General features: G+C 39.1%; 1 protein-coding gene across 1 annotated transcript in view; it reads left to right on the top strand.

Moving 5' to 3' along the window:
- IL18R1 (interleukin 18 receptor 1) overlaps positions 1-21,680 on the top strand; it is a 31,898-nt gene extending 10,218 nt beyond the window's left edge. The window contains exons 4-10 of the mRNA XM_025992743.2: positions 1,265-1,415; positions 3,369-3,431; positions 6,848-6,968; positions 9,913-10,052; positions 11,153-11,314; positions 16,688-16,846; positions 18,808-21,680. Of these exons, the coding sequence (XP_025848528.1) occupies positions 1,265-1,415; positions 3,369-3,431; positions 6,848-6,968; positions 9,913-10,052; positions 11,153-11,314; positions 16,688-16,846; positions 18,808-19,163 (1,152 nt within the window). The 3' untranslated portion in view covers positions 19,164-21,680. The remainder of the gene's footprint in view (positions 1-1,264; positions 1,416-3,368; positions 3,432-6,847; positions 6,969-9,912; positions 10,053-11,152; positions 11,315-16,687; positions 16,847-18,807) is intronic.
- Positions 21,681-23,489: the final 1,809 nt, after the last annotated feature.

Here is a 23,489-nt window from a genome sequence, read left to right as displayed (position 1 = left end):
GTATTATATATAACCTTACAGTATACACATATATAATATATACACATGCATAGTATTCATACATGCAGATGCACAATACAAATTATATTATTTCTATAGAAGAACAAACCTGAAAAATGTGACTCTGCTACGCAAATTTTAAAGATCTTTATGGGAAAGTGATCCTGACAGATGCTTTTCAGAAAGTTGAAGCTACAGATGATTTCCTAGATGTTTGCATATTTTGCTTTACCACTGTTGTGATTTTTCAGGGAAAGCTCTTATCCAAATGTTTTTTAAATGTCTAAGTCAGTCTAGTTGACTTGATTCTATTTCCTGTCATGTGTAAATATTTTAGAGTAATATAAATTTGTGAGGTTCAGTGTACTAGATTTCAAGAAGTCTCAATATGAGGATACTTAAATTTAGAAAATAGATCTATTGAGGATGTTTCCAGCTCTATGGTTAACCACAGGGTTCAGCATTCTCAGCCTAATTACAGATCATTGCCTGAAGGGAGGAGAGCAAGGAAGCTAAATCAACTGATTGGAAATAAAAATGAAGTCTTTGATATTTTAATGTGCCTTGGAAAAAACAGTTTGGGTTCAAAACTTTGACATATAAAGAAACAATTTACTGAGGTGAGGGACATATGTGAGTGCTTCACCAAACCATGCTAAGTACCCTCTGGGTCTAGCCTCAGTTGCTGCCGGCTTTAGCACCTTCAAGAGAAATCTGTGAGTGGTACATTCTCCTTGTTCAGTGTTTGTGGGAACAGTGTCACATAGTCAGGGTTAACAATTTAGCTTCCATTTTCTGTATCTGGATTTTAGATTGCTTTAGAACCTCTTCTGTGGGTGACTGGAGGCTAGATTGAAGAAGGTGGCTTTTTTTGCTATTATTCATTCCTGTGACCCATATGGAAATTTGTGATGAAGAGACATGTTTGTGTGTGCCTATGGATTTGAATGTCCTGACACATTTGTGATCAGTCCATCAGTCCATTGTCTTCTGGTGGAAGACATCAAGGGGGTGGGTGGTCTGCTAGGTACTTGGGTCTCTGAATAATTCTGCTCCCACCTCCACTACCCACCCCCAGGATGGGTAGTCCTGAGTATATGAAATTAGATGCGGTGCCAAGTCACTGGGGACATTACCTCGGAAATTGCTAGTTTTCATTCTGTTTCCCTTTTTCGATAAAAATCTTAAAAATTTTTGAATGAATATAATGTGGTACTACTTTTACTTAAAATATTTTAACTTTATTTTTTTTTGTACAAAACAGAACTGTGAAAAGATAGAGAACAATAAAAACCCAGCTTTACAGAAGAATGCAGAATTTAATGATCAGGGATATTATACCTGTGTGTTTTTCATTCATCATAATGGAAAACTATTTAATGTCACCAAAACCTTCAATGTAACAGTAGTTGGAGGTAAGAGAAATTTTAGAATCAGAAAGAAACAAATGTGTCTTTGTAAAATGGAATTTTTTTTTGTAATGCAGCACAGGAATCTAGAGGCAACTTACTTGGAGTTGTTACCACATTGCTAAGTCAAATATAAGGGTCAAGTCATTTGGGCATCAGGCATCACACTGGAAGGATTTTTTTCCGGGAGGGGTAGTAAATGACCTTTATGAAGGTGAGCCTCCCATGAGTCAGCACTCTTATTTCATGTTTGAGTAATTTGTGGAATTTCTTGTTGTTTAGTTATACTTTCACTCAACAGATATTTGTCAAGGGTGTTTATATTCAAAGAACTGTACTAAGCATCAGGGAAATAGGAAATGAAGTAAATAATATACTATTCTCGAGGAACTTGATTATAAGGCAGGAGAAGTAATAAGCTACACAGGAATACCCTAGTATGTGAAACTGGATTCATCTGTGGGGTGTGAAGGGTACAGAGAGAGTCCAGGAGACTGAGCTAAGTTTAAAGGTTGAACATGACAGATGGGCAGGATGACATGCTGTGGACAGGGGCTCTGGGTTTTCAATGATGTACTGCAAGTTTTAGTAGATGGCATACTGTCTCAAAGGTGTCCTTTTACACCACCTCTTCCCAGGGCTCCCACTGACGTTCCTGAGGGGGGAAGAAGGATGGATCCAGAGAAAGATAACCAATAACAATTTTCCACAAAACCACCTCTTGCCCCTTTGTCCTTGAATCCACTCATGTCCCTCAGTATTCTCAAGACCTGAGAGTTCTTATTTCTCTGGAGACATCCCAAATCCTGCTGTCCACCTATATGAATTCCAGGCTTGCGCAGAGAATCTGAATCCCAGAAGAACCAAATCTGACTTGCTGGGGGCTTCACTTTGCGAGTTTCATCTTCTAGCTCTTACCCACACAATCACCACTCTGTTCTCTACCCTTCACTCTGCAGCATCAAACTTGCTGAGAGGGCTTAGGTAGGTGAGGGTGCTGCAGGAGAGCTCCCCAGTCTCCCTTCCCTCCTTGTGCATAGTCACTGTTTGCTGAGCACCTGTAAGCCCCAGGAATTTGCTGAGCACCTATAATGACTGTTCTGTACCTTACTTGTAAATGCCCTAGAAGCACCTGCTGTATGAGAAGGGAGAGTCTAGATCATAAAGAAAGTTGCCGGTGCTGACAGTAGGACTCTCAAGAACTTGACAACATTCAACATTCACTGTATGCTCTAAGTGTTCTGCAGTTAGTAGCTGCCCTAGGTTGTTTGAAAGCATTCAGAAAGAGGCTGAGGCGGAGAGTATATGTACCTCTAGTCAGGGTCAGAAGTCACTCAGGAACAAAAGCAGAGCTAAGCCCACAGATGTGGACACCCCCGCAGGGCCAGAACTAAGGTGAGGCAAGGGAGGCATTCAGAGCATAAGACTGAAGGGGTGTTGCCCTCTGTGCCTGCATGGGAAAGGTTGACACCTGAGAGCGAGTGCCTTGCCTACCGCATGGAGTTTTGTTGTAGGTGTTTTGTATTGTACTGTTTTGTATTATTAGGTGATCGAAATATATTCTTGAATTAAATCCCGTGCCCAATAAATCTATCTTCGAGGAGTCGAGGGGGGCAGACAGAAGGAATAAAGGCACTTCCACATGACTTTGCGTCCTACAGGTGTGCTTGTCCGCCTGGATGAACATCTTCCTCTGGTTTTTAGTTACAGAAGCCACAGATTTGAGTTGAGGGAAACCAAATGCAATGCATTTTCTCCAGTTACATTAGCTCTGAGTGGACAGAAAGCAAAACATGCAATATCAGCTGCAACTGTTACTTAATGACAATAAGGCAGAAGTAAATGTGAAGGGATGACTCTCAGAATCTGTGTTATAGGGTGTCAGTGTGTCACAAGTACCTGACTTAAAGAAGCTCAATGCAATGCTGACTCAGTTTTCTTTTCTTCTTTCACTTTTAGATCGCAGTAAAATAATTCCTGTTCTTCTTGGACCAAAGCTTAACCATGTGAAGGTGGAATTAGGTATATTTTGACATACATATATATTCTGCATTTAAGAATGGAAGGGGGTTAAGTGAGTCTTTCAAGGCTAAATCTGATTCATGATTAATCAATATTGTGTGTGCATCACACATGCTAGGTTTAGTTAAGAATATTACAAAGGGAGGAAAAGCCTGTCATTGTTTGCATGTTGCCATTTTTAGGCTGATGAAAATGAAGTCTGTTGAAAACATAGAACCGCTTGTGGTTTTTAGATAGGGTTTTGGTTGCCCTGCTGTGGCTTTTTTCTAATAGTTTTTATGGTAACTTTTAAATATGAAAATTTTGTGAAAGACTCTCTAGAAGAAGAAGGATTCAGACTTATTCTGTGGTCTGAATATTTGATTGATAGATCAATGGGCTTTGAATCAATGGACTTAATTGTACATTTAAGATTTGTCTAGATAGGTCTTGATGAATCAACACCTCCAGTTATATATAAGTAATTCCTTTCCAGAAGGAAAGGAAGTTTAGAAACTCACATACTCTAAACCATGTTTTGTACTAAGTTATTGCAATATATTCTTAAATTAAATCCTCCAAACAACTCCAAGAGCTACTATTCCTATCTTGTGGATTAGGTGACCAAAGCCCAGAATGGTTCAGTAATTTGTCTAAAGTTAAACGAGTGAAAACTGGCAAAGCTGGGGTTCAGGGCTTTGGTAGGTGTTTCCTAAGCCCACACGTTTGGCCCATGGCCTGTCACAGTCATTTGTGGGACCCCACTTACCCAATATAGCCCGAATATGTTGCCATTTGTAGTTGTAGTTTGCCTGCTTTTGATTGATTTCTGAACGTAGCTTTATTAATTCTTTCTTCTCATTTTGTGCTTAATTTGCACCTCATTTTTCATTTGTCGACATGGAGACAAGGAGAATTAATGTCAGCTATCCTCTCTTGTAGCACATGCATTTTTAAGCTCTAAAGTTCCCTGTAATCACGACTTGAGCTGTTTATTAAAAAATATGGGTATGCCAGAGTTTCATTACTATTCAGTTCAAACATTTAAAAAACTTCTCTTGTGATTTGTTCCTTCATTTATGGATCATTTGTTCTTCTTAATTTCCATATCTTTGGGGGAATTTTCTAGTTGTTTTTTGTTATTGTTGTTACTGACATCCAGTTAGGTTCCATTCTGGTCCAATATTTAACACAGTATCAGTTCAGTCTCATGAAATTTGTAGGAAACTTGCTTACAGGCCAGAATGTGGTGAGTCTTGATGAGTGTTCCAATGCGTTTGACACAAATGGATGTTCTGCAGGTTTGGGTTTTATCATTCCGTAAAGACCAATGACGTGAAATTAGCCAATGGTATTGTTCAGCCCATCTATATTTTAACCGGTCTTCTTTTTTTTTAATAATAAATTTATTTTTTATTGGTGTTCAATTTGCCAACATACAGAATAACACCCAGTGCTCATCCCGTCAAGTGCCCCCTCAGTGCCTATCACCCATTCACCTGCACCCCCCGCCCTCCTCCCCTTCCACCACCCCTAGTTCGTTTCCCAGAGTTAGGAGTCTTTATGTTCTGTCTCCCTTTCTGATATTTCCTACCCATTTCTTCTTCCTTCCCTTCTATTCCCTTTCACTATTATTTATATTCCCAAATGAATGAGAACATACACTGTTTTTCCTTCTCCGATTGAATTATTTCACTCAGCATAATACCGGTCTTTTATGTGTTTTCTTTATCTGTTACCAGGAGGTGTTAACATCTCCAACTATGATAGTCAATTTATCTCTGTATCCTTTAGTTCTGTCAATCTTTGCTTTATATATGCTGAGGTTCTCTTATGGACACATACAAATTGATGCCTATTGAATTGATCCTTTATTATTATAAGATTTTTCTCTTTATCTGTCATACTTCCTTCCTGAGTGCCTACGTTCTTCGATAATAAATAGACATAATAGTTTTCTCTTGTTTAGGATTGGCAGGCTTTATCTTTTTTACATCCTTTTACTTTTAACATTTCTTTGTGAATCCAATACACAAGATGTGTTTCACATAAACAGCATGTATTTGGATCTGTTTTGAAATCCAGTCTACATAGTGCGTAGCCTGTTTGCATTTAATAAATTACTGATGGAGGTGGTGTGAAGCCTTTCATCTTGCTGCCCGTTTTTTAGTGGGCTTACGTGTTCTTTCTTATTCCTTCCTTCCTTTTGGGTTCATAAAGTATTTTTCTTTCCTTTATTTAATCTGCTTGGTTTTCCCTTTAGCTACACCTATCGTATCCTTCATTGGTAGTTCTAGAGATTGCAATATGTATCTTTGTCTTACTGCAAAGGAGAAATGTATGTCTCTGTACATTTATCACTCCACAGCTGGTGAGGACCTTGTGACAGTTCATTTGTCCTCCTACCTCACTTTGTGCTGTTATTTTATGTGTTTCTCTCCTGCATATGTGCTAAAACTCACAATAAATTGACCTTGTTATTGCTTTAAATAACCCACATTCTTTTATAATTACTCAAATATTTGTGTTTTCTTGTGTTCTTCATTTGTTCCTGTAGTTCCCTTGCTTTCATCTGAGATAGTTTTTCATGAGTCTGAAAACTTTCCTCTGTGATTTCTTGCAGTTTGGTTATGCTGCAGTGAGGGGAGGTGTGGGGTGCACTTAGGGGCTTTAGTCAAGTGTTTGTTGCACACCTTTTACTCTAAGTGGGACTTTATCTCATAAGTACGATGAAGTACTTATGTACTTAAGTACTATAGGCAAAACCATTCAGCCTTTGTAGCCTCTACAGCAATAATCCTGCAAGCCATGTGGCTGTCAGAATTTCCACTGGGCTCTCTTTTCTCTGTGAGATTCCCTCTACACCATATAAACCAAAACGAAAAAAAAAAAAAAAAAAACACGAAATAAATAAATAAATAAATAAATAAACCAAAACGAATTTCTCCCAGGAATAAGATGGCTGGCTATCTCAGCTCCGATTAGAAGGGCTTTTTCCTGACTGCTTTTTCAGCTCTGCTCTCTCTCTTTGTTTTCCCTGCACTTTGAGGTCTTTAACTTTTTGCTAATTTAATTTTTTGAGTGTGATTCGTCCATTTTGTTTTTTTAGAAGTTGCCATAGGAGTGTTGGCCTGACACTCCCTACTAAACTGTATGTTGAAAAAAATTCCACTGGCTACTCCAAGTTTTAATAATTGATTTAAAGGTAAACATTTGAAGAGAAGCCAATTCATAATCTGATGATGACTTATAATTGCTTACCTAATGGCTCTGCCTTATACATTTTTTTAAAATTTAAAAACAAGGTACATATCTGTTTTATTGCTGGGATGTAGCACTTTATATATTAGGTTCACACATATTGATTGTATTCATTTTAAACCTTTGGGAAATCTGAGTTTCCAATATCAGAACATTGGCTGTCAACTTTTACATAGGAAAAGATGTAGAACTCAACTGCTCTGCTTTGGCGAATGAAAAGGATGCGGTTTATTGGAACGTGTGGGAGGAAAATGGGAAGGAACCTAACGTACATGAAGAGGACATAACAAGAATTAGGTATGTATATCTGATGTGTTATATATCACGATATATACAAATCACATTGTATTGTAGATATATAATACATGATATAGAAAACACTAGAGTTCCTGGGCATCTGGGCTCTTTCCATAGTTTGGCTATTGTGGACATTGCTGCTATGAACATTGGAGTGCATGTACGCTTTGGAATCAGTATGTCTGCATCCTTTGGATAGATACCTAGTAGTGCATTTGCAAAAGAACAACAACAACCCCTCCCAAAACACCAGAGTCCTGAAAGGCTGATTGGATGTTTAAATTTTAATTATAATTTACATATTTTATAATTATAATTATGATGCTCTAAGTTGATGAATTATGCAGAAGTCTTTTGCCAAAATCTAAACTAGAAAAAGAAGGTCAGTGAGGATTTTCCTCATCACCTTACAAAAGGAGCGTTTGATCAGTCAGGTTCTGACGGGGATGGGGATTTTATTTAGACATCTTAAAAAAAGATTAGCTAGGCCGCAGTCCACAGTTTTTTGGATTTTGAAAATTTAAAAATTATTTTTAGTAATGTGCCAGAGAAAAGACCAGGTCAGGAGACTGGGGTTTGTGTAGGTTAATTTGCACACCTTGTGTGCAGGAGGCATGCCTTGCTGTGACGCCCACACATCACTGCAAGATCATGAGGGAGTCTGTAGATTGCAGAGTATCTTTCCCTGCATGGCCCTGGGTGCCCCCCCGCAGGCCATCTACTGCTACCTCTCCAGATCCACATCCTGTACTTTACTTTCACACGTATACCTTCTTTTCTTTGTTTTCCGATTGTTCAAAAAAAAATTCATCATCGGAAACTTGAGAAATACAGAAAATCCCAAAGAAGGAAATAGTCATTTGAAGACAGTTTTATATGTGTGGGGAATTCTTTGATAGGCATGAGATCCACTGACATAGATTTTGCCTCCTGTGCTTTAGAGGTAGTCTGTAGCTTCTTTTTAGAATGTTTATTGCAATGATTATCTTTCTTAAAAGTAAGCATGAAGGTATTTTATCAAGTATGGAAGTCTCCAAAGCTTGTCAGTTGTAAGTTTTCAAGGAAGCACTAATGGGCCCATCACCTACCCTGTGACATTCATTGCTGGCAGATTGACATGGAACATAGTTATTATGGCCGCATTTTGCTGTCAAGAGTCCATTAATGGAAATCAGAAACACCATAAGAACAGGTAAAAAAAGAAAAAAGAAAAAGAGCATTGGTCAGATATAAATATCTAGGAGGCAACTTTAGTGCAAGAAGTTTCAAATCACATGTGTATTAATATTTGCATAGCAAAAAAAAAATATACTTGCACAGCCTATGTTCTTCCAGTAACACAATAAAACAAAACATGCTACGCCTGTGGTCAGTGAAGTGTTTCTAAATGACTCTGGGACATTCCCTTAATTAGTAATGTACTGATACACTCAGGTTTAGTGAGTAGTGATCCCAGGGTGTCTGTCACTTTGGCTGCACATTTGAGGGTTTTGGTCCCTGCTTTTTACACTTCAAAACCTTCTTTGTCATCATGCCAGCAGCTCTCCATTCTTGCTGACAATTGCCCCAAAAGCTCCTAACAGTGTGTGTGGCGGGGGTCTGTCGCCTTGGCCTGTAGCAGACATGTGAATGTTGGTCCAGGGGAACTGTGTGGCTGTCCTCCTCAGCATTAGACCTTCACTGGAGCTCTGCAGGTCCCGCTTCTAGTGACCTATTGCTAATCTTTGGAGGGATAGAAGACCAACTCACCAACTTTGAAATAGAGTTTCAGTTCAGCTAGGAGAGCAGGGTGGTCTTTCTTTAGAGTTAGGTGCAGGAGCTTTTTCTGTCGTCTGTTTTGGCTTCTCACTGGCCTTTGGTGCCTTACTTTGGGGTCTTTCCCTGAAGTCAGATAGTTGATATTTCTGGATTGGTGACTTCTGTACCGAATTATGTTCTGAAATGTATTTGAGACCGTTTGAGGCTGTGGTGGGTGCCGTGTCCCAAGTTCTAGAGACACCTGCTGCTGGGGGTGTGGCAGGTGAGTGACCCCACCTGCGGAGTGCTTTCAAAGTTGTCCCTGGCAGGGAAGCAGATGTCATGAGTAGTTGCCTGGCATCAACGACAGAGCAACTTGAATCTTTTAGGAAAAAGACAGCTTGCTGCTACTGGTCATCTAAGTTATTTTCTGATACTCTCTGAGCAGCTTAACTGGTATTTCTCATGTGCCTGTGGGTATGTCTGAGAATAGTATTCCTTTTTTTTTTAAAGATTCCTTTTCCTTTTTTTTAAACATTTATTTTTTTATTTTAGAGAGAGGGAGAGCATGTGAGCAGGGGGAGGGGCAGAGGGGGAAGGAGAGGATCTCGAGCAGACTCCACACTGAGCTCAGAGCCCAATGCGGGGCTCAGTCCCAGGACCCTGAGATCATGACTTGAGCCAAAATCGAGAGTCAGACGCCCAACCAACTGAGCCACCCAGGAGTCCCGAATAATGTCATTCTTAAGTTTATTTTCAATGCTGAATAAAATAAAAGCAATCTTTAGGACTGCATGGATAAGCCTCATAAAATCTGTATCCATGCCGAACCATTTGCAGCCTCGTCACTATTGGTGAAGACCTCCGTTAGGAGGAACACTAAGTAATTAGGAGAAGAGAAATAGGGACAAATCATTGAGAGAATGTTTTCTTGTGTTTTTAACTCAGCATTATTACCTTCCAGCATTTTCATTCTGGGCGGTTCCCCAGGTGGCCTGAGGAGGGCTGTTTGTGTTTGCCCTAATGCTCCCTGGAGGAGCAGAGGTTTGTGGTGCCCCACACTCTGAGCGCCTATCAGAAAGGGAAGGTTCCATGGAGCAAACAGATCCACCTGCTTTTGAGTATTTGCACATATGAATTCCTCTCTCGTGGGCAATGTTGCTGGCAATAACCAAAGCCTATTGATGAATTATTTCCTCTTTTACAGGACCCTGGAAGGCAAATTGTATGCATCAAGAATATTGAGAATTGAGAATATTAATGAAAAAAATCTACTTTTTTCATATAATTGCTCTGTGGCCAGCGAGGGAGGCACAGACACCATCCACTTTGTCTTGCTGAAAAAAGGTATGTGAAAGTTTTGTTTTGATAAGCTTGTGGAAGCTTAGAATGTTGCTGCTGTGAGACCCCCCCAAGATCACCACTCCCTCCTTTCACACCCCAGGAAACAAGCTCTGGGAGGTGAAGTGGTCCACTTTGTGTCACAGGCCTTCGGGCTCACCGGGGCTCAGTTGGAGTTCGCTGCATGTTGATTCCATGTAGAGAATGAAGACACAAACTCTGTTCCTTCCTGCTCAGTCATATCGCAGACCTAGGTAGAAACCGGGAGACAGAGATGTGTGGCTGAGTGTCGTGGGGGAGGCAGACAGGGCAGGTCTGGCACATTCACAATGATGGGAGGCAAGCTTGCAGCTCCATGGAGAATGAGGCCAATGACACTGGGTGTCCTGCCACCTCCAGCCTACCTTAGCTGGTCCCTGGGCACAGGGGGCCCTTGGGTGCAGTCATTCATTCAACAAAGATGAACCAAGGCCTCCCTTCCTTGGGCCAATCCCTGGACCTGGCAGGTAGACAGCTGATGGCTCACATCAGTGGACTCCTAAAGTTTTTCACTGCCTACCTGATGGAACATTCCAGAGTCATCCCTCTCCGTCCTTCACCAATACAGTACAACCCAGGGCCATTGGTCCAAGAGCTTCATATTATGGATGAAGACATGAGAGTTAAGGGCATCAGTGACTTTCCCTGGGACACAAACTGCGTGACGGAGCCAGGCGGGGAGCCTAGACGATCTTTCTCTTTCAAGACTACACAGGTCCATTTATGTTCTCAATGTATGAGCTGAGATTAGGTTTGGGTCCCTCTGCATTTCGTTCTAGTATCTTATCCCCCTAGAGACTTGCCTTCCTCAAGTAGGGATAGGCCATATAACAACGCTTTCAGTTCAGGTCTCTGAATATCCTTGTACACATTTTTATTCTTTAAAAATTGAGGTAGAAAGAGCAGTATTCCAGACTAAAAGCAGGAGTGTGGACTAAGGGGAGGGATATGTAGGGTAGACAACTAGATGAGTGTTCAGTGTAAAAACTGACAGCTGGGCTGCGGTGGTGGGAGACACTGGTAAACTGTCTTTCATTTATTATTCCCATTTTTCTTTTTCTTTCTAGAAGATATGGCTGATATATCAGGCTACGTCTTCACCAGAGGAATGATCATAGCTGTTTTGATCTCAGTGGGAGTTGTGTGCCTAGTGATTATAGGTGTCATTTATAGAGTTGACTTGGCCCTATTTTATAGACATTGCACAGGAAAAGATGAAACATTGACAGGTAACGAATATTGGAATGCTGGGATTTCTTATCTCATGGCTTCATTAAGAAACCAAATAAAGAAACATTAATCTTCGTTTTGTTTTGATTATATTGTTGTCTTAGTGTGGGGTAGAGGTTTTCCATAGGAAAAATTGATTTGAACGTATCATTGTGAACGTTGTCTAGTATCATCTTTTTTTGTGTGCTTACTTATATGTTGCCAAAAGTTGTTCTTTAATTGTTCTTTTTCTTTAATTGTTTTATACATGTATGTCATGTTCTCCTAAATGCCCTGTGAGAGGTTGTCCTTATTCACACACAATCTGGGCATCTTATGCAATGTGCACATTCAATAAACTTCATGTAAATGGAATTGCGTTGTTTTAACCTGACAAAGGAGGCTGCATCATGTGTTTGCAAGAACCCTGTACTAGAAGCCATATGATCTGGGTTCTAGCTTCCTAGATCTGTGTTTTTATCTATGGCTGTTTCTACTCGGTGATTCTGTGTCTCAGTTTCTCTATTTCTAAAGGTGCTTTAAAGAAGTTCTCTTGATACTTGATACTTGTATCAAGGCCCATTACTGAATTATGTCAACTATACTTTAATAAAAAAAAAAGAAAATTACTGAATTAGAAATATCAATCTAATCCATTGCACTTGTGTGTGTGTGTGACTCACATAGTTCAAAAAGCAAAAAGTCTAAGAAATGATACGGTAGAAAATTTCCCTGTCAGCCTGATATTGATTGATATTGTCAGTCTGTTATTGATAGTATATCCAAAATATATGAACATAGGATCAAATTTCACTCCCATTTTAGAAACAAATCTTGGGGGTGCCTGAGTGGCTCAGTTGATTAAGCATCTGCCATCTGCTCAGGTCATGATCCCAAGGTCCTGGGGTCAAACCCCACAAGCCTTAGTGGGGAGCCTGATTCTCCCTCTCTTCCTCACTTGTGCTCTCTGTTGCTTTCTCTATCTCTATCTGTCTCTCTCAAATAAAGAAAATCTTTTAAAAAATAAAAATAAAATAAAACAAGTTTTGGCATATTATGTACACTCTCCTGAACTCTGCTTCGCTATGCCTTTGATGCACTTCTCTATGAGTTCATAAAGTCTCTTATTTGTTAGAGTTGTACAGTGTTTTATTTCTGCAGATGTATCACTGCTTACTTGATCACCTTTTGGGTTTTTCACAACCTTTTGTTATTAGGGAAGTGGTATGACAGATAGTTTTGTAGAGTCATCGTTTCATCTGTGTACAATATAACTAAAGGAAAAAGCCCCTAAATTGGAATTGCTGTCATTATTTTTTTTTAATTTTTTTTTAAATTTATTTATGATAGTCACAGAGAGAGAGAGAGAGGCAGAGACATAGGCAGAGGGAGAAGCAGGCTCCATGCACCGGGAGCCTGATGTGGGATTCGATCCCGGGTCTCCAGGATCGCGCCCTGGGCCAAAGGCAAGCGCCAAACCACTGCACCACCCAGGGATCCCCAATTGCTGTCATTATTAAAGGGCGGATACTGTTGTTAATTTGACAGACATTGCCAATTTGCCTTCCATACTACTATACTACTACCATCTTTAAAGAATGGGGGTAACTTTTTTCCCATGGCCTTACCCACAACCTTTTGGCTACGTGCCAATCTGATAGGTAAAGTTATATCTCAGTTTATTTGCATTGCACTTACTATGCAAGAGTGTGAGTAATTTTTCATCTGTTTAAGGCTCATTTGCATTTACTTTCTTAAAGTACTCATTCATATCCTTTGCCATTTTTCTATTGGGTTGTTGGCTTTTTTTTCTTGTTTATTTTTAGGAACTATTTATATTTTAAGGAGGTTCACCTTTTGTCTATAATAGAGATAAAAATATTGTTCCCAGATTGTAATTTGTTTTTTGACTTTGTTTATAGTAGTGTGATATGTGGAAGATTTTTTTATTATTCTTAAAGTATAATTGACACAATGTTAGTAGTTTTAGGTATACTTTTTTTTTAACATTATGGGAGATTTTTTTTTTAATGAACTCAAGTTTATCCTTTTATGGTTTCTAGATTTGTGGTCACAAGTAGAAATACCCTCCTAGCTTCAAGTTATGAAAAAAGTCTCATGTTGTTCCTGTGAGATTTTTCTAGATTCATTATTCACATTTACAGCTTTTAGTTAATAATATAAAATTAACAGAGCTAATTAATTCAGCTTTGAGCCTGCATGTATATGCAGTTTTGGAGATGGAGAGAAATGCTACAACCAGCTGAGAGGTTTATTTTTGGTACCTGTTGAACAGGTCTCTACTTGCAGTGCCATATCTCAAAATGGGCATTCACTAATATCTCTCTTTCTGATCTTCAACTAAGGTTTTTTTCCTCTCTGTGGTGTTTGACCCAACTCACAGATAATTTGTTCAGTTCACACTTCCTACCTCCCAGTGTGGTGTGCATAGAAACATTTTTGATGTGATCTCCATCACCTCCACTTAAAATGTGACCCATGACAGAGATCATTTGTGAGAAAGGCAGAAAGAGAGATATAAGTACAAAAATTAAAAATTTTGTAGCAATTTGGTATTGCTGCCATATCCAAGAATGTTTTCAGTATTGGCGTATAAAGGATTGGAAATGAAAGAAACCAATCAACCCAAACCAGTCAAATTAAATGAAAACATGGTCATTCACCAAACACAGTTTGAGAAGCACTAGCCTGACTCCTTGAAGTCCCAAATAGCCATTCACATGAGGGTATCGTTTATACAGGACCCAAAATATTATTATTATTAGCTTTCAAATACCTTATCTTGAACACTTCACTTTGTCAGTTATCAAAGCCAGCAAACTCTTCAATTACCTGGGTTTAAAATAAATTTTAATATAAATTACAAGATTTGTTAAACCAGGAGGAAAATTTTTTGAAATTAGGCATTTGAAAGTTAATCAGTAGTTGAAAAACCATTTTTTCCATTTTTCATGGTAAGAGGAAAACTGTATTACTTATATATCACAACACAAATTTGGCTGAATTGTCTTACTGGTTTATTACAATTAGTATAACATCATGACTCCAAAAAATGTACCTTTTCAAAAAGTGTATTTATTTATTTCTTACATCTTGATGTCTGATCTAATTACTCACATAATGGCTACTAATGGAGGCACAAGCTCTGACACTATTAAATACTGTATTTCACAGCAATCTAGCAGAAGTACTTGGGGGACCCACTTACTGATTAAACTAGGAAATGGCTCTATTTTTTTTTTACCAACTTTTCCTACCTTCGATATGCATGTTAATTCTCTAGTTTTTACTAAAATGTCCTTTTTTTTATATGCACGCAATCTGCCAAGCAGTTGTCTTCACTCAACGATAGGTTCTGACCTGAAGTGCTAAACCTCAATGTTGTAGGTAGAATTTAAGATTTACCCGAAATGGAAAGTGTTTTGTGACGCTGGACAGCACTAAAAATACTGGGCTGAATTGTGGACCATACGTGATGGGGCACCACAAGGAAAATGGCCCTAAAATGGTTTTGTCCTATTAGGTTTTGATAAAGGATCCAATAATATTTAGCTTTCAACTCAGCAGCAAATTCATAATTCAATAATACAATAATATAAGCATAAATCCAACCTTTAAACTCAGCAGCAAATTCATAATCTCAGTAATACAATAATACAAGCATAAATCCAACCCCTGTACCATCTAACCAATTATCACAAGACAGGGATACACCATTCCCCTCCCGCTTCCCCTTCTTCCTCTACCAATCTCAGGTAGCATCCATTGTATCATTTAGGACCTGACTCAGAATTTCCTTTTCTCAGAAAGTGTGCCCTTGGAGAGCACTCCTTCCTCTATGACCACATTGATTCTGTTTGTTTTGCTTATTGTGCTACACTGTCTTGCATCTGCTCATGTGTTATTTGTAAATGTTTCCAGGTCGTTGTATTTGGCTGCTTTGTCTTCTCAGATAGATTGGATGAAGGTAGAAGAGAGAGGTATATATAATTTTGTGCTTACCCAGTAAGTACAATGGTTTTTGTTATTTAGGTAACACTTTGGTCTTGACTTTGTCCCATTAGCCTCCTGAATACTCCTTCATTATCAGGAATTAAAGAGGAGCAGGTGTTATTACCAATGAAAACCTTTCAACAGACCAGAAGTTTTCATATTGGCATCGAGGGCCATATAATATTTATAATATCACAGCATGTGTTGCTGTAGTGTAGTGTTTAAAATCACCTCTCTTGTTTCTTCCTGGCTCACCAGTGTAAATGCTCAGCTTTGTTTCTTTTTTTTTTAATAATAAATTTACTTTTTATTGGTGTTCAATTTGCCAACATACAGAATAACACCCAGTGCTCATCCCGTCAAGTGCCCCCCTCAGTGCCCGTCACCCATTCACCCCCACCCCCCGCCCTCCTCCCCTTCCACCACCCCTAGTTCGTTTCCCAGAGTTAGGAGTCTTTATGTTCTGTCTCCCTTTCTGATATTTCCTACCCATTTCTTCTCCCTTCCCTTCTATTCCCTTTCACTATTATTTATATTCTCCAAATGAATGAGAACATATAATGTTTGTCCTTCTCCGATTGACTTATTTCACTCAGCACATGCAGAAGAATGAAACTAGACCACTCTCTTTCAACATACACAAAGATAAACTCAAAATGTATGAAAGATCTAAATATCAGCTTTGTTTCTGTCTTTGCACTTCCCAGGGGTCATTTTGAGGGTAGACATATTGGGATGCTGGTAGAATTAGGTGATACGAGAAAGCCAAGGTGAGATTTGTTTTCTACTCCTGGAACAAGGACATATTTGGGCTCCTTGGCCTTTTATTGCCCTTAAATTCCTTTACTTCCTGGATCTATGTCTTTTATTTCTCACCATCACTCTATGGTGTCAAAGAGTGAGAGTCTTACGGTCCATGCGTAGAAAACACTTTGCTAATTGGTTGCTTGATTAGCATTTGACATTTGCACATACTATTTTTTGTTTGTCTTTAATAATAATTGAATTTATTTCTTGGTTTTGATAATTTAAAAAAAATCAGAGATAAAGAATAATGCCTAAAAAGAATCAGAGCCAAAAAATACTTGATAGACCCTATGAATTACCTAGTTTAAATATTCTTGTTCTATTTTTCATTGGTCTTCTAGCAAAAATATTTTCTGTGTTCTTTTTTGAATGCTTCATTGAACTCTAATCGAAATACAAGGAACTCCACATATTTAATGAGTATAATTTGATGAGTTTGGACAAGAGGAAGCTCTATTTAATTTTTCCTTTTCAATGGTTCCACTTCCATTTTTCGTGACTTTCATTCAAATTTGTACTTAAACTTTTATTTATGCTGTAATATTTAAAAGATTAAAACTTATTTATCCTAGATGGGAAAACATACGACGCTTTTGTGTCTTACCTAAGAGAATGTGGACCTGAGAATGGAGAGGAGTACACCTTCGCTGTGAAGATCTTGCCCGAGGTGTTGGAGAAACACTTTGGGTATAAATTATGCATATTTGAAAGGGATGTAGTGCCTGGAGGAGGTAAGAAAGGGAATATCAGATAGAAAACTAGTGGAGAGATTTTCTTTTTAAAAGATGAATAGTTTAGCCTTACAAAAGGCAATCCTGGTTTGTTTAAAAACAAAGGAATGAACATGATTCTCTAAACCAGAGATAACCAGCTAAATCAATATAGTCAATAGTGAGAAAACAAGCTAACTACATTGCTTCTGAGAGTGGCATCTCTGGGGTTGGCCCTTTTACTGGGCTTCCCAGTTCTCGACCTTTGGGGAAAGGGCGTTCCTTATTTATTTGTTTGTTTGTTTAAAATATTTTATTTATTTTCTCATGAGAGACACAGAGGGAGAGGCAGAGACATAGGAAGAGGGAGAAACAGGCTCCCTGTGGGGAGCCCGATGCAGGATTCAATCCCAGGACCCCAGGGATCATGACCTGAGCCAAAGGGAGATGCTTAACCACTGAGCCACCCAGGTGCCCCCTAGGGCATTCCACTTTTACAACCAGGCCTAGAATCGGCATGTCCTGAGGCATTTATCTAGAAATGTCCCACAGTAAGAATACCTCTCTTGGTAATAGTTTATAAAGCAGGACCAGTTCCTAATTTAATATGTGATCCTTGGGACTATATGCAGTTCATTATTACCAGAAAATAATTGTTCTTAATTGGATTGACACTGGTGTGAAAATTACAGCAGATCATAGGAGAGTCCAAAGAGGATAAATAAGGGAGATTGGTGATTTGTGTCAGATTTTAGTTATGAAATTCAGTTTTTTAATTAGTATCTGAATACAAATGACCATAAAACATATATTGAAGCAAATTCCATTTCAAAGCCAAGAAATTTGATAACATTTCCATATTTGCTCTGAGGTCTTTTAGAGAAAATATTTGAAACCCAGTGTCAGAATATTTTGGGTGCTAATGCATTACCAAGGATGCAATGTAAGTGTTTCTACTGCCACCATCATTCAGTCACCTGACATATCATGACTGAATGCCTTCCTCATACAAAATTCTGAGATGGGCATTGAAGATATAGCAGCAAATGAGAAATAACTGTTTTTTCCCCTCATAGATTACAAATAAGGGAAAATACTACCAGTTAGAAGGAGAGAATATACTACTTTTAAAGAAATAAAGATTTCTTTTTAGTTCTTAAATAAAAATAAAGAATGTTTGTATGTTTAATTATAATTAGTCTGGATTAAAATTTCTATTTGAGAAGGAGTAAAGGTCTAGATCCAAAATTGGCAGTTGACCAGCCATGGGTTAAATCCAGATTTTCAGCCTTGTTGAAACACAGCAACTCGCCATTTGTTTGCATGTTGTCTGTAATTGCCTTTGAGCTAAATAGCAGAGATGAGTAGGGTGACCCGCAGGGTCTGAAATATTCACTATCTGGCCCTTTACAGAAAGTTTGTCGGCTTCTGGTCTGGAATAATGGGATATATAAATATATATATTATAATTATATATATATATACATATATATATATATATATAATTATGATTTCAGTGTGCTCCTCCCTGCCTTTGGAGAGGCAAGGTAGCATCACGATTAGAACAGGTTCTCCAGAAGCAGACCACCTGGGTTCTGATTCTAATTCTGCCTTATACTAGCTGTGTGACTCTGGCTGAGTTACTTAACGACTCTGTACTTCAGCTTCCTTATCTGTAAAATGGTGGTGATAACAATACTTTCTTCAAAGGCTTATTGTGATGCTTTAATGAGTTGACTGATATAAAATAAAACATTTAGAAGAGAGTGTGGCACAGAGTAAGTGCCAAATGTTCAATATTGCTGTTACCTAGATGGTTATTTCTAATAGGTATACAATATTGAGAATAAGTGGTTTGTCTTGAAAAACTTATTAGTGAAGTAAAGTTAAATAATACAAAATTAGACCATGCAAAATGATTTTCGCTTCCCATCTGCCCTTTTTGTTCTCCTTAATTACTGTGCTAAATCTTGCATTTTCAGCTGTTGTTGATGAAATCCATTCATTGATAGAAAAAAGTCGAAGACTAATCATTGTCCTAAGTAAAAGCTACATGTCTAACGAAGTCAGGTATGAACTTGAAAGTGGACTCCATGAAGCACTGGTAGAAAGGAAAATTAAAATCATCTTAATTGAATTTACACCTGTCAGTGACTTCACGTTCTTCCCCCAATCACTAAAGCTTTTGAAATCTCACAGAGTTCTGAAGTGGAATGCTGATAAACCTCCATCGTATAATTCAAGGTTCTGGAAAAATCTTCTTTATCTGATGCCTGCAAAAATGGTCAAGCCATGTAGAGCTGAATCTGAAGACTTGACTGTTCTTTCAAAATTCTGATCTTTAGGAAACCTGAATATAAGAAAGAACTCTTGATGCTCTGGGCCCAGAGTCGATGAACCTGTTTTTATCAAAGAGTACTATTAAAAATATTGACCTCTCTGAAAATCATACTTACAGTTTGAAGATGAAAGCTGTCATTAGGTTGCCAGGAATAAGACTTGCTCCCAGGGAAACATGGAATTCAAAAGCAATGGATCTCCCGTTTCTCCCTCCTCCATAACTGGCTACAGGTGCTCATTCTCAATCCATATTCAGTAACTGTGAGGCTGGACACAGAGCAAAATACCTTGTGCCTTATTAAAAGGGCATATCTTTATGTTTTTAATATCAGTGATTGAACTAAAGGATTTTAAGTTCATGAAGAGCATTTTCTATGATCCAGTAGGTGACATAATAACGGGAATGGGGCCTTCACTGTAGCACAGGGCAGCCTACCTCTAAGCACCATGGACAGTGCCTGGGAAGTGGCAAAGGGCTGCTGGGGCTGTGTACATTAGGGGACCAAGGCGTGGCAGGGCCTCAGCCTCAGGACACATTTAATGTGTTCCAGCTGTAGCTGCAAGCCAATGGGTTATTGGAAACCCCTAAAGCACTGAAAAGGGCTTGCTTAATTGGGCCTGTTTGGAGGGAACTTCCCCAAATTGTTTTATTATTCATGAAAGACACATATTTTAATTAAGGCAATTCTGTTGGGTTTTTCAAAACTGGCCTAAAACATTTATTTATTTAACAGGTATGTTTACAGGCAGGGTAGATGCCAAATCATATTTTCCGTATTAGCCATTAGTCACTATTATCTGTTAGCCACAGTAAATTATGGTAGTTACTTGCTTGATTTTTTTAAAATGACATATTTAACATGCCTTTAAAGTGGAGGTGGCATGGCATGATGTTGAGCATGAGCCATGCACTCAAGTCAGTCGAGCTCAAATCCTGGGCTTGCTACTTACTTCTGTGAACTCCTAGAACCTTTTTTTTTTTTTTAAATTCATGAGAGACACAGAGAGAAAGAGAGGCAGAGAGAGAAGCAAAGAAGCAGACTCCACGCAGGGAACCTGATGTGGGAGTCAATCCCAGGACTCCAGGATCACTCCCTGGGCCAAAGGCAGGTGCCCAACCGCTGAGCCACCCAGGCGTCCCCCATAGAACCTTTTAAACCAATCTGTGCCTCTATTTCCTTATCTGTAAATTATAATTTATAGTAATTTTACTTCACAGGGGAACTAAATGAATAAATACAAATAAAGTACTTACAAGAGTTCTTGGCACAGAGTTAGAAGTGTATGTGTGGCTAATTCTATTATTATTAATTGTCACTATTAATTATTATTGTTAGATGAGTTATTTAGCAGTGAATGAAAATGGAAGGCAGAGATCTGGAAAGAAAAAGAGATCTGGAAGGAAGGCAGTTTTGACTTGAGGACATTTGTATATAGAGAGAAGCGTATCAGTAGGGCAAAAGATATTTCTCCATTAGACACATGAAACTTTTGACACTGGAAGACATGTGTCTTATCTCCCCCTAAGGTGACCCCACAGAGTGGGCCTTCTTGGTGGCCTTGGCGTCATGGCTGTCCATGGAAATCACTGAGTGAGGGACAAATATCCACCTTACACAGAAAGTAAAGAGTAGGGTAAATCTGGAATCCTGGTTAAAATACATGGTTTCAGCATGAATGTCCCAGAAAGGTTTAAAGCAGACTGTTTAAAACAGCTGTGGTGGGGATCCCTGGGTGGCGCAGCGGTTTGGCGCCTGCCTTTGGCCCGGGGCGCGATCCTGGAGACCCGGGATCGAATCCCACGTCGGGCTCCCGGCGCATGGAGCCTGCTTCTCCCTCTGCCTGTGTCTCTGCCTCTCTCTTTCTCTCTGTATGACTATCATAAATAAATAAAAAAAAAATAAAAATAAAAATAAAACAGCTGTGGTGGAGGGGCATCTGGGTGGCTCAGTGGTTCAGCATTTGCCTTAGGCTCAGGGCGTGATCTCGGAGTCCTGGGATCGAGTCCCACATCGGGCTCCCTTCAAGGAGCCTGCTTCTCCTTCTGCTTATGTCTCTGCCTCTCTGTGTGTCTCTCATGAATAAATAAGTAAAATCTTTAAAAAAAAAAAAAAGCTGTGGTAGATATTCCTGAAAAATTTTTAAAAACCTGAGATTAGATTTTCAGTGTGAGAAAGTGATTTACTTTTTATAGAACTTAAAATTTTGTGGGCTAGTTGGGTGGCTAAAGTAAAAAATTTAACTACTAGCTTAATGTTTTATGTGTGAAAACATACAGTTTAGGGAAATTTTATTGCTATCATCAGAGTCTCTAATACATAGACTGAATTTTGCTTTTATATTATGTATGCTATAAAATGTATTGAGTGTATTTTGTATTAGATGTGTTAAATATATACGTTAAATATATGCTTTAAAAGACATTTAAACCATTGGTCTAGTGCCCTTAATTTTGAAATGTTTCTTGGTGCCTTTGTCACTTACGTGAAGATTCCACTTTCTCATTCTCAACATAGATTCCCACCTGTTTTAATAAGGTATGAGTCATTCAAAACAGACTCCTATATCTATCTTCTGCTTTTTTTAAAATGTCAGATTCTTTGTATCTACCTTCTTTGTTGTACCTTCCAACCAGGAGCACAAGGAGATTTTCCTTCTACAAAGCCATGAAACCACTCAATACCCAGCACAAGTACTAGTTCTTCACAAGCCAGTTAATTCATGTGGATATTTTTAAGTTTAAGAACAAACAGTTCCAACCAGGACCAACAAATAACTGTTACTGATAGAATAACAGCATTCTCTTCTGTGGATTCAGATGTCCTTAAACTGTGGGGTCCCTTTTAGAGAATCAGTAAACAGCCAGCTCTGTGAGATGTATAAAATATTCCATGTACATTTATTATGTACTGAAAAGGTTTATTAAAATAAAGTTATATTCTCTTAAAGCAAAGAGAGAGCTTATTACCCACATAGTCCAAACCCAGGAGCCTGAAATGTGCTAAGTCCAGGGACTTGACCCAGGTCACACAACTAGCTAGTCAGATGGGGGCAGAGAGATGTATTGTCTCTTCTCTTGGGAGTTGCCTGTTGGACAGTGAGTCTTGAGAGAAGTTTTTGAAGGGTGCAGGCACTTTCCTGGGACGGCCCCTTATACTAGAGGTGTCTAGAGCAGAGCCTGCCAGATGGATGGCTGCTTAGGACTAGCTCAGAGGAGGAAAAGGAGTATCAAGGATCTTCAGCCTTTCTTCCAGGCTACTAGGGTAAGGATGGAGCGTGGGTATGGGAAATAGCACTCAAGATCTCCACAGGATGAAAACGTACACTTGACTGGAGCATGTCCACTATGGCATCTGCCAAGATACAGGGAGTTGGACCTCTGATGGGTACTAGGAGCTCACACTATATTGATGCCAATGGTTGGCCAGGATGGTCAGTGAGGTGCAGAAAGGATGAGCTTCCCTGCAGCTATCAACATACTTGTCTGAAGCAAGGACAATGACAAAACCAGTGCCCAAGATCAAGTCAATTTGTAGCTTTAAATACTTGGAGGAAATAACTGAAGTGCAGCTCCGAGGAAGGAGACTCAGCCTCTGGGGGAAGCCATCTTTCTGAGCAGAGGCTACTCTGTGAGGGGAGCTCAGGAGCAATGGAGGCCTCTTCAAAGAGTAAGGAAGCCACAGATCTAACAGGAAGCAGTGTGTATGAGCTGTGGGCAGGCTACAGGGTCCTTCCTGCATGCTACACCGGTAATGAACACAGTCAGGGCAGGGGACTCCGAGACCAACATCTGTATTTCTGTGTCAGGTTTGTGATGATAAGCTTTTCTCTCTTTACAGCCTGTCTTGCAGTTGCTTATACATACCCAAGGGGTGTGATTTATGTTATACCCATTTATACATCAAGATATACAAGCTGATGTGTGTGCTTAATAATTAGTGGTGAACATGTTAAGGATAGACTTCCAGATTGTGTTTTGAATGTCCTAGGGCTCCTTGTGGTGCCTTAGGGACCACCTTGGGCAGTGGGATGGAGTGAGTGGGAACACAGGGGCTGGGCCCAGTCTTCTTCCCCCTGCCAATTCCTTCCAGATGCCTCAATTAGAGCAACACTGCTTTTATATATTTTTATGATGAGGTTCCATACAGCAACTGTATTTAACAAAACAAAATACCACTGAGTAGGTCATGGTTTAGATCTAATGAGCATAATCCTCTCTAGCTAGCTGAAACAGAAACGGTTCTAGACCTGTTTAGAGAGAGAAAAAAACAGACCCTGGGCTACTCTTCCAAAGCCACACAAAAAAACTGGACTACCAAAGGAG

Source organism: Vulpes vulpes, chromosome 16 (genome assembly GCF_048418805.1).
Source record: "Vulpes vulpes isolate BD-2025 chromosome 16, VulVul3, whole genome shotgun sequence".
Taxonomy (NCBI): Eukaryota; Metazoa; Chordata; class Mammalia; order Carnivora; family Canidae; genus Vulpes; species Vulpes vulpes.
Note: the sequence above shows the minus strand (reverse complement) of the source record. Positions and strands in the feature narration are given on the sequence as shown.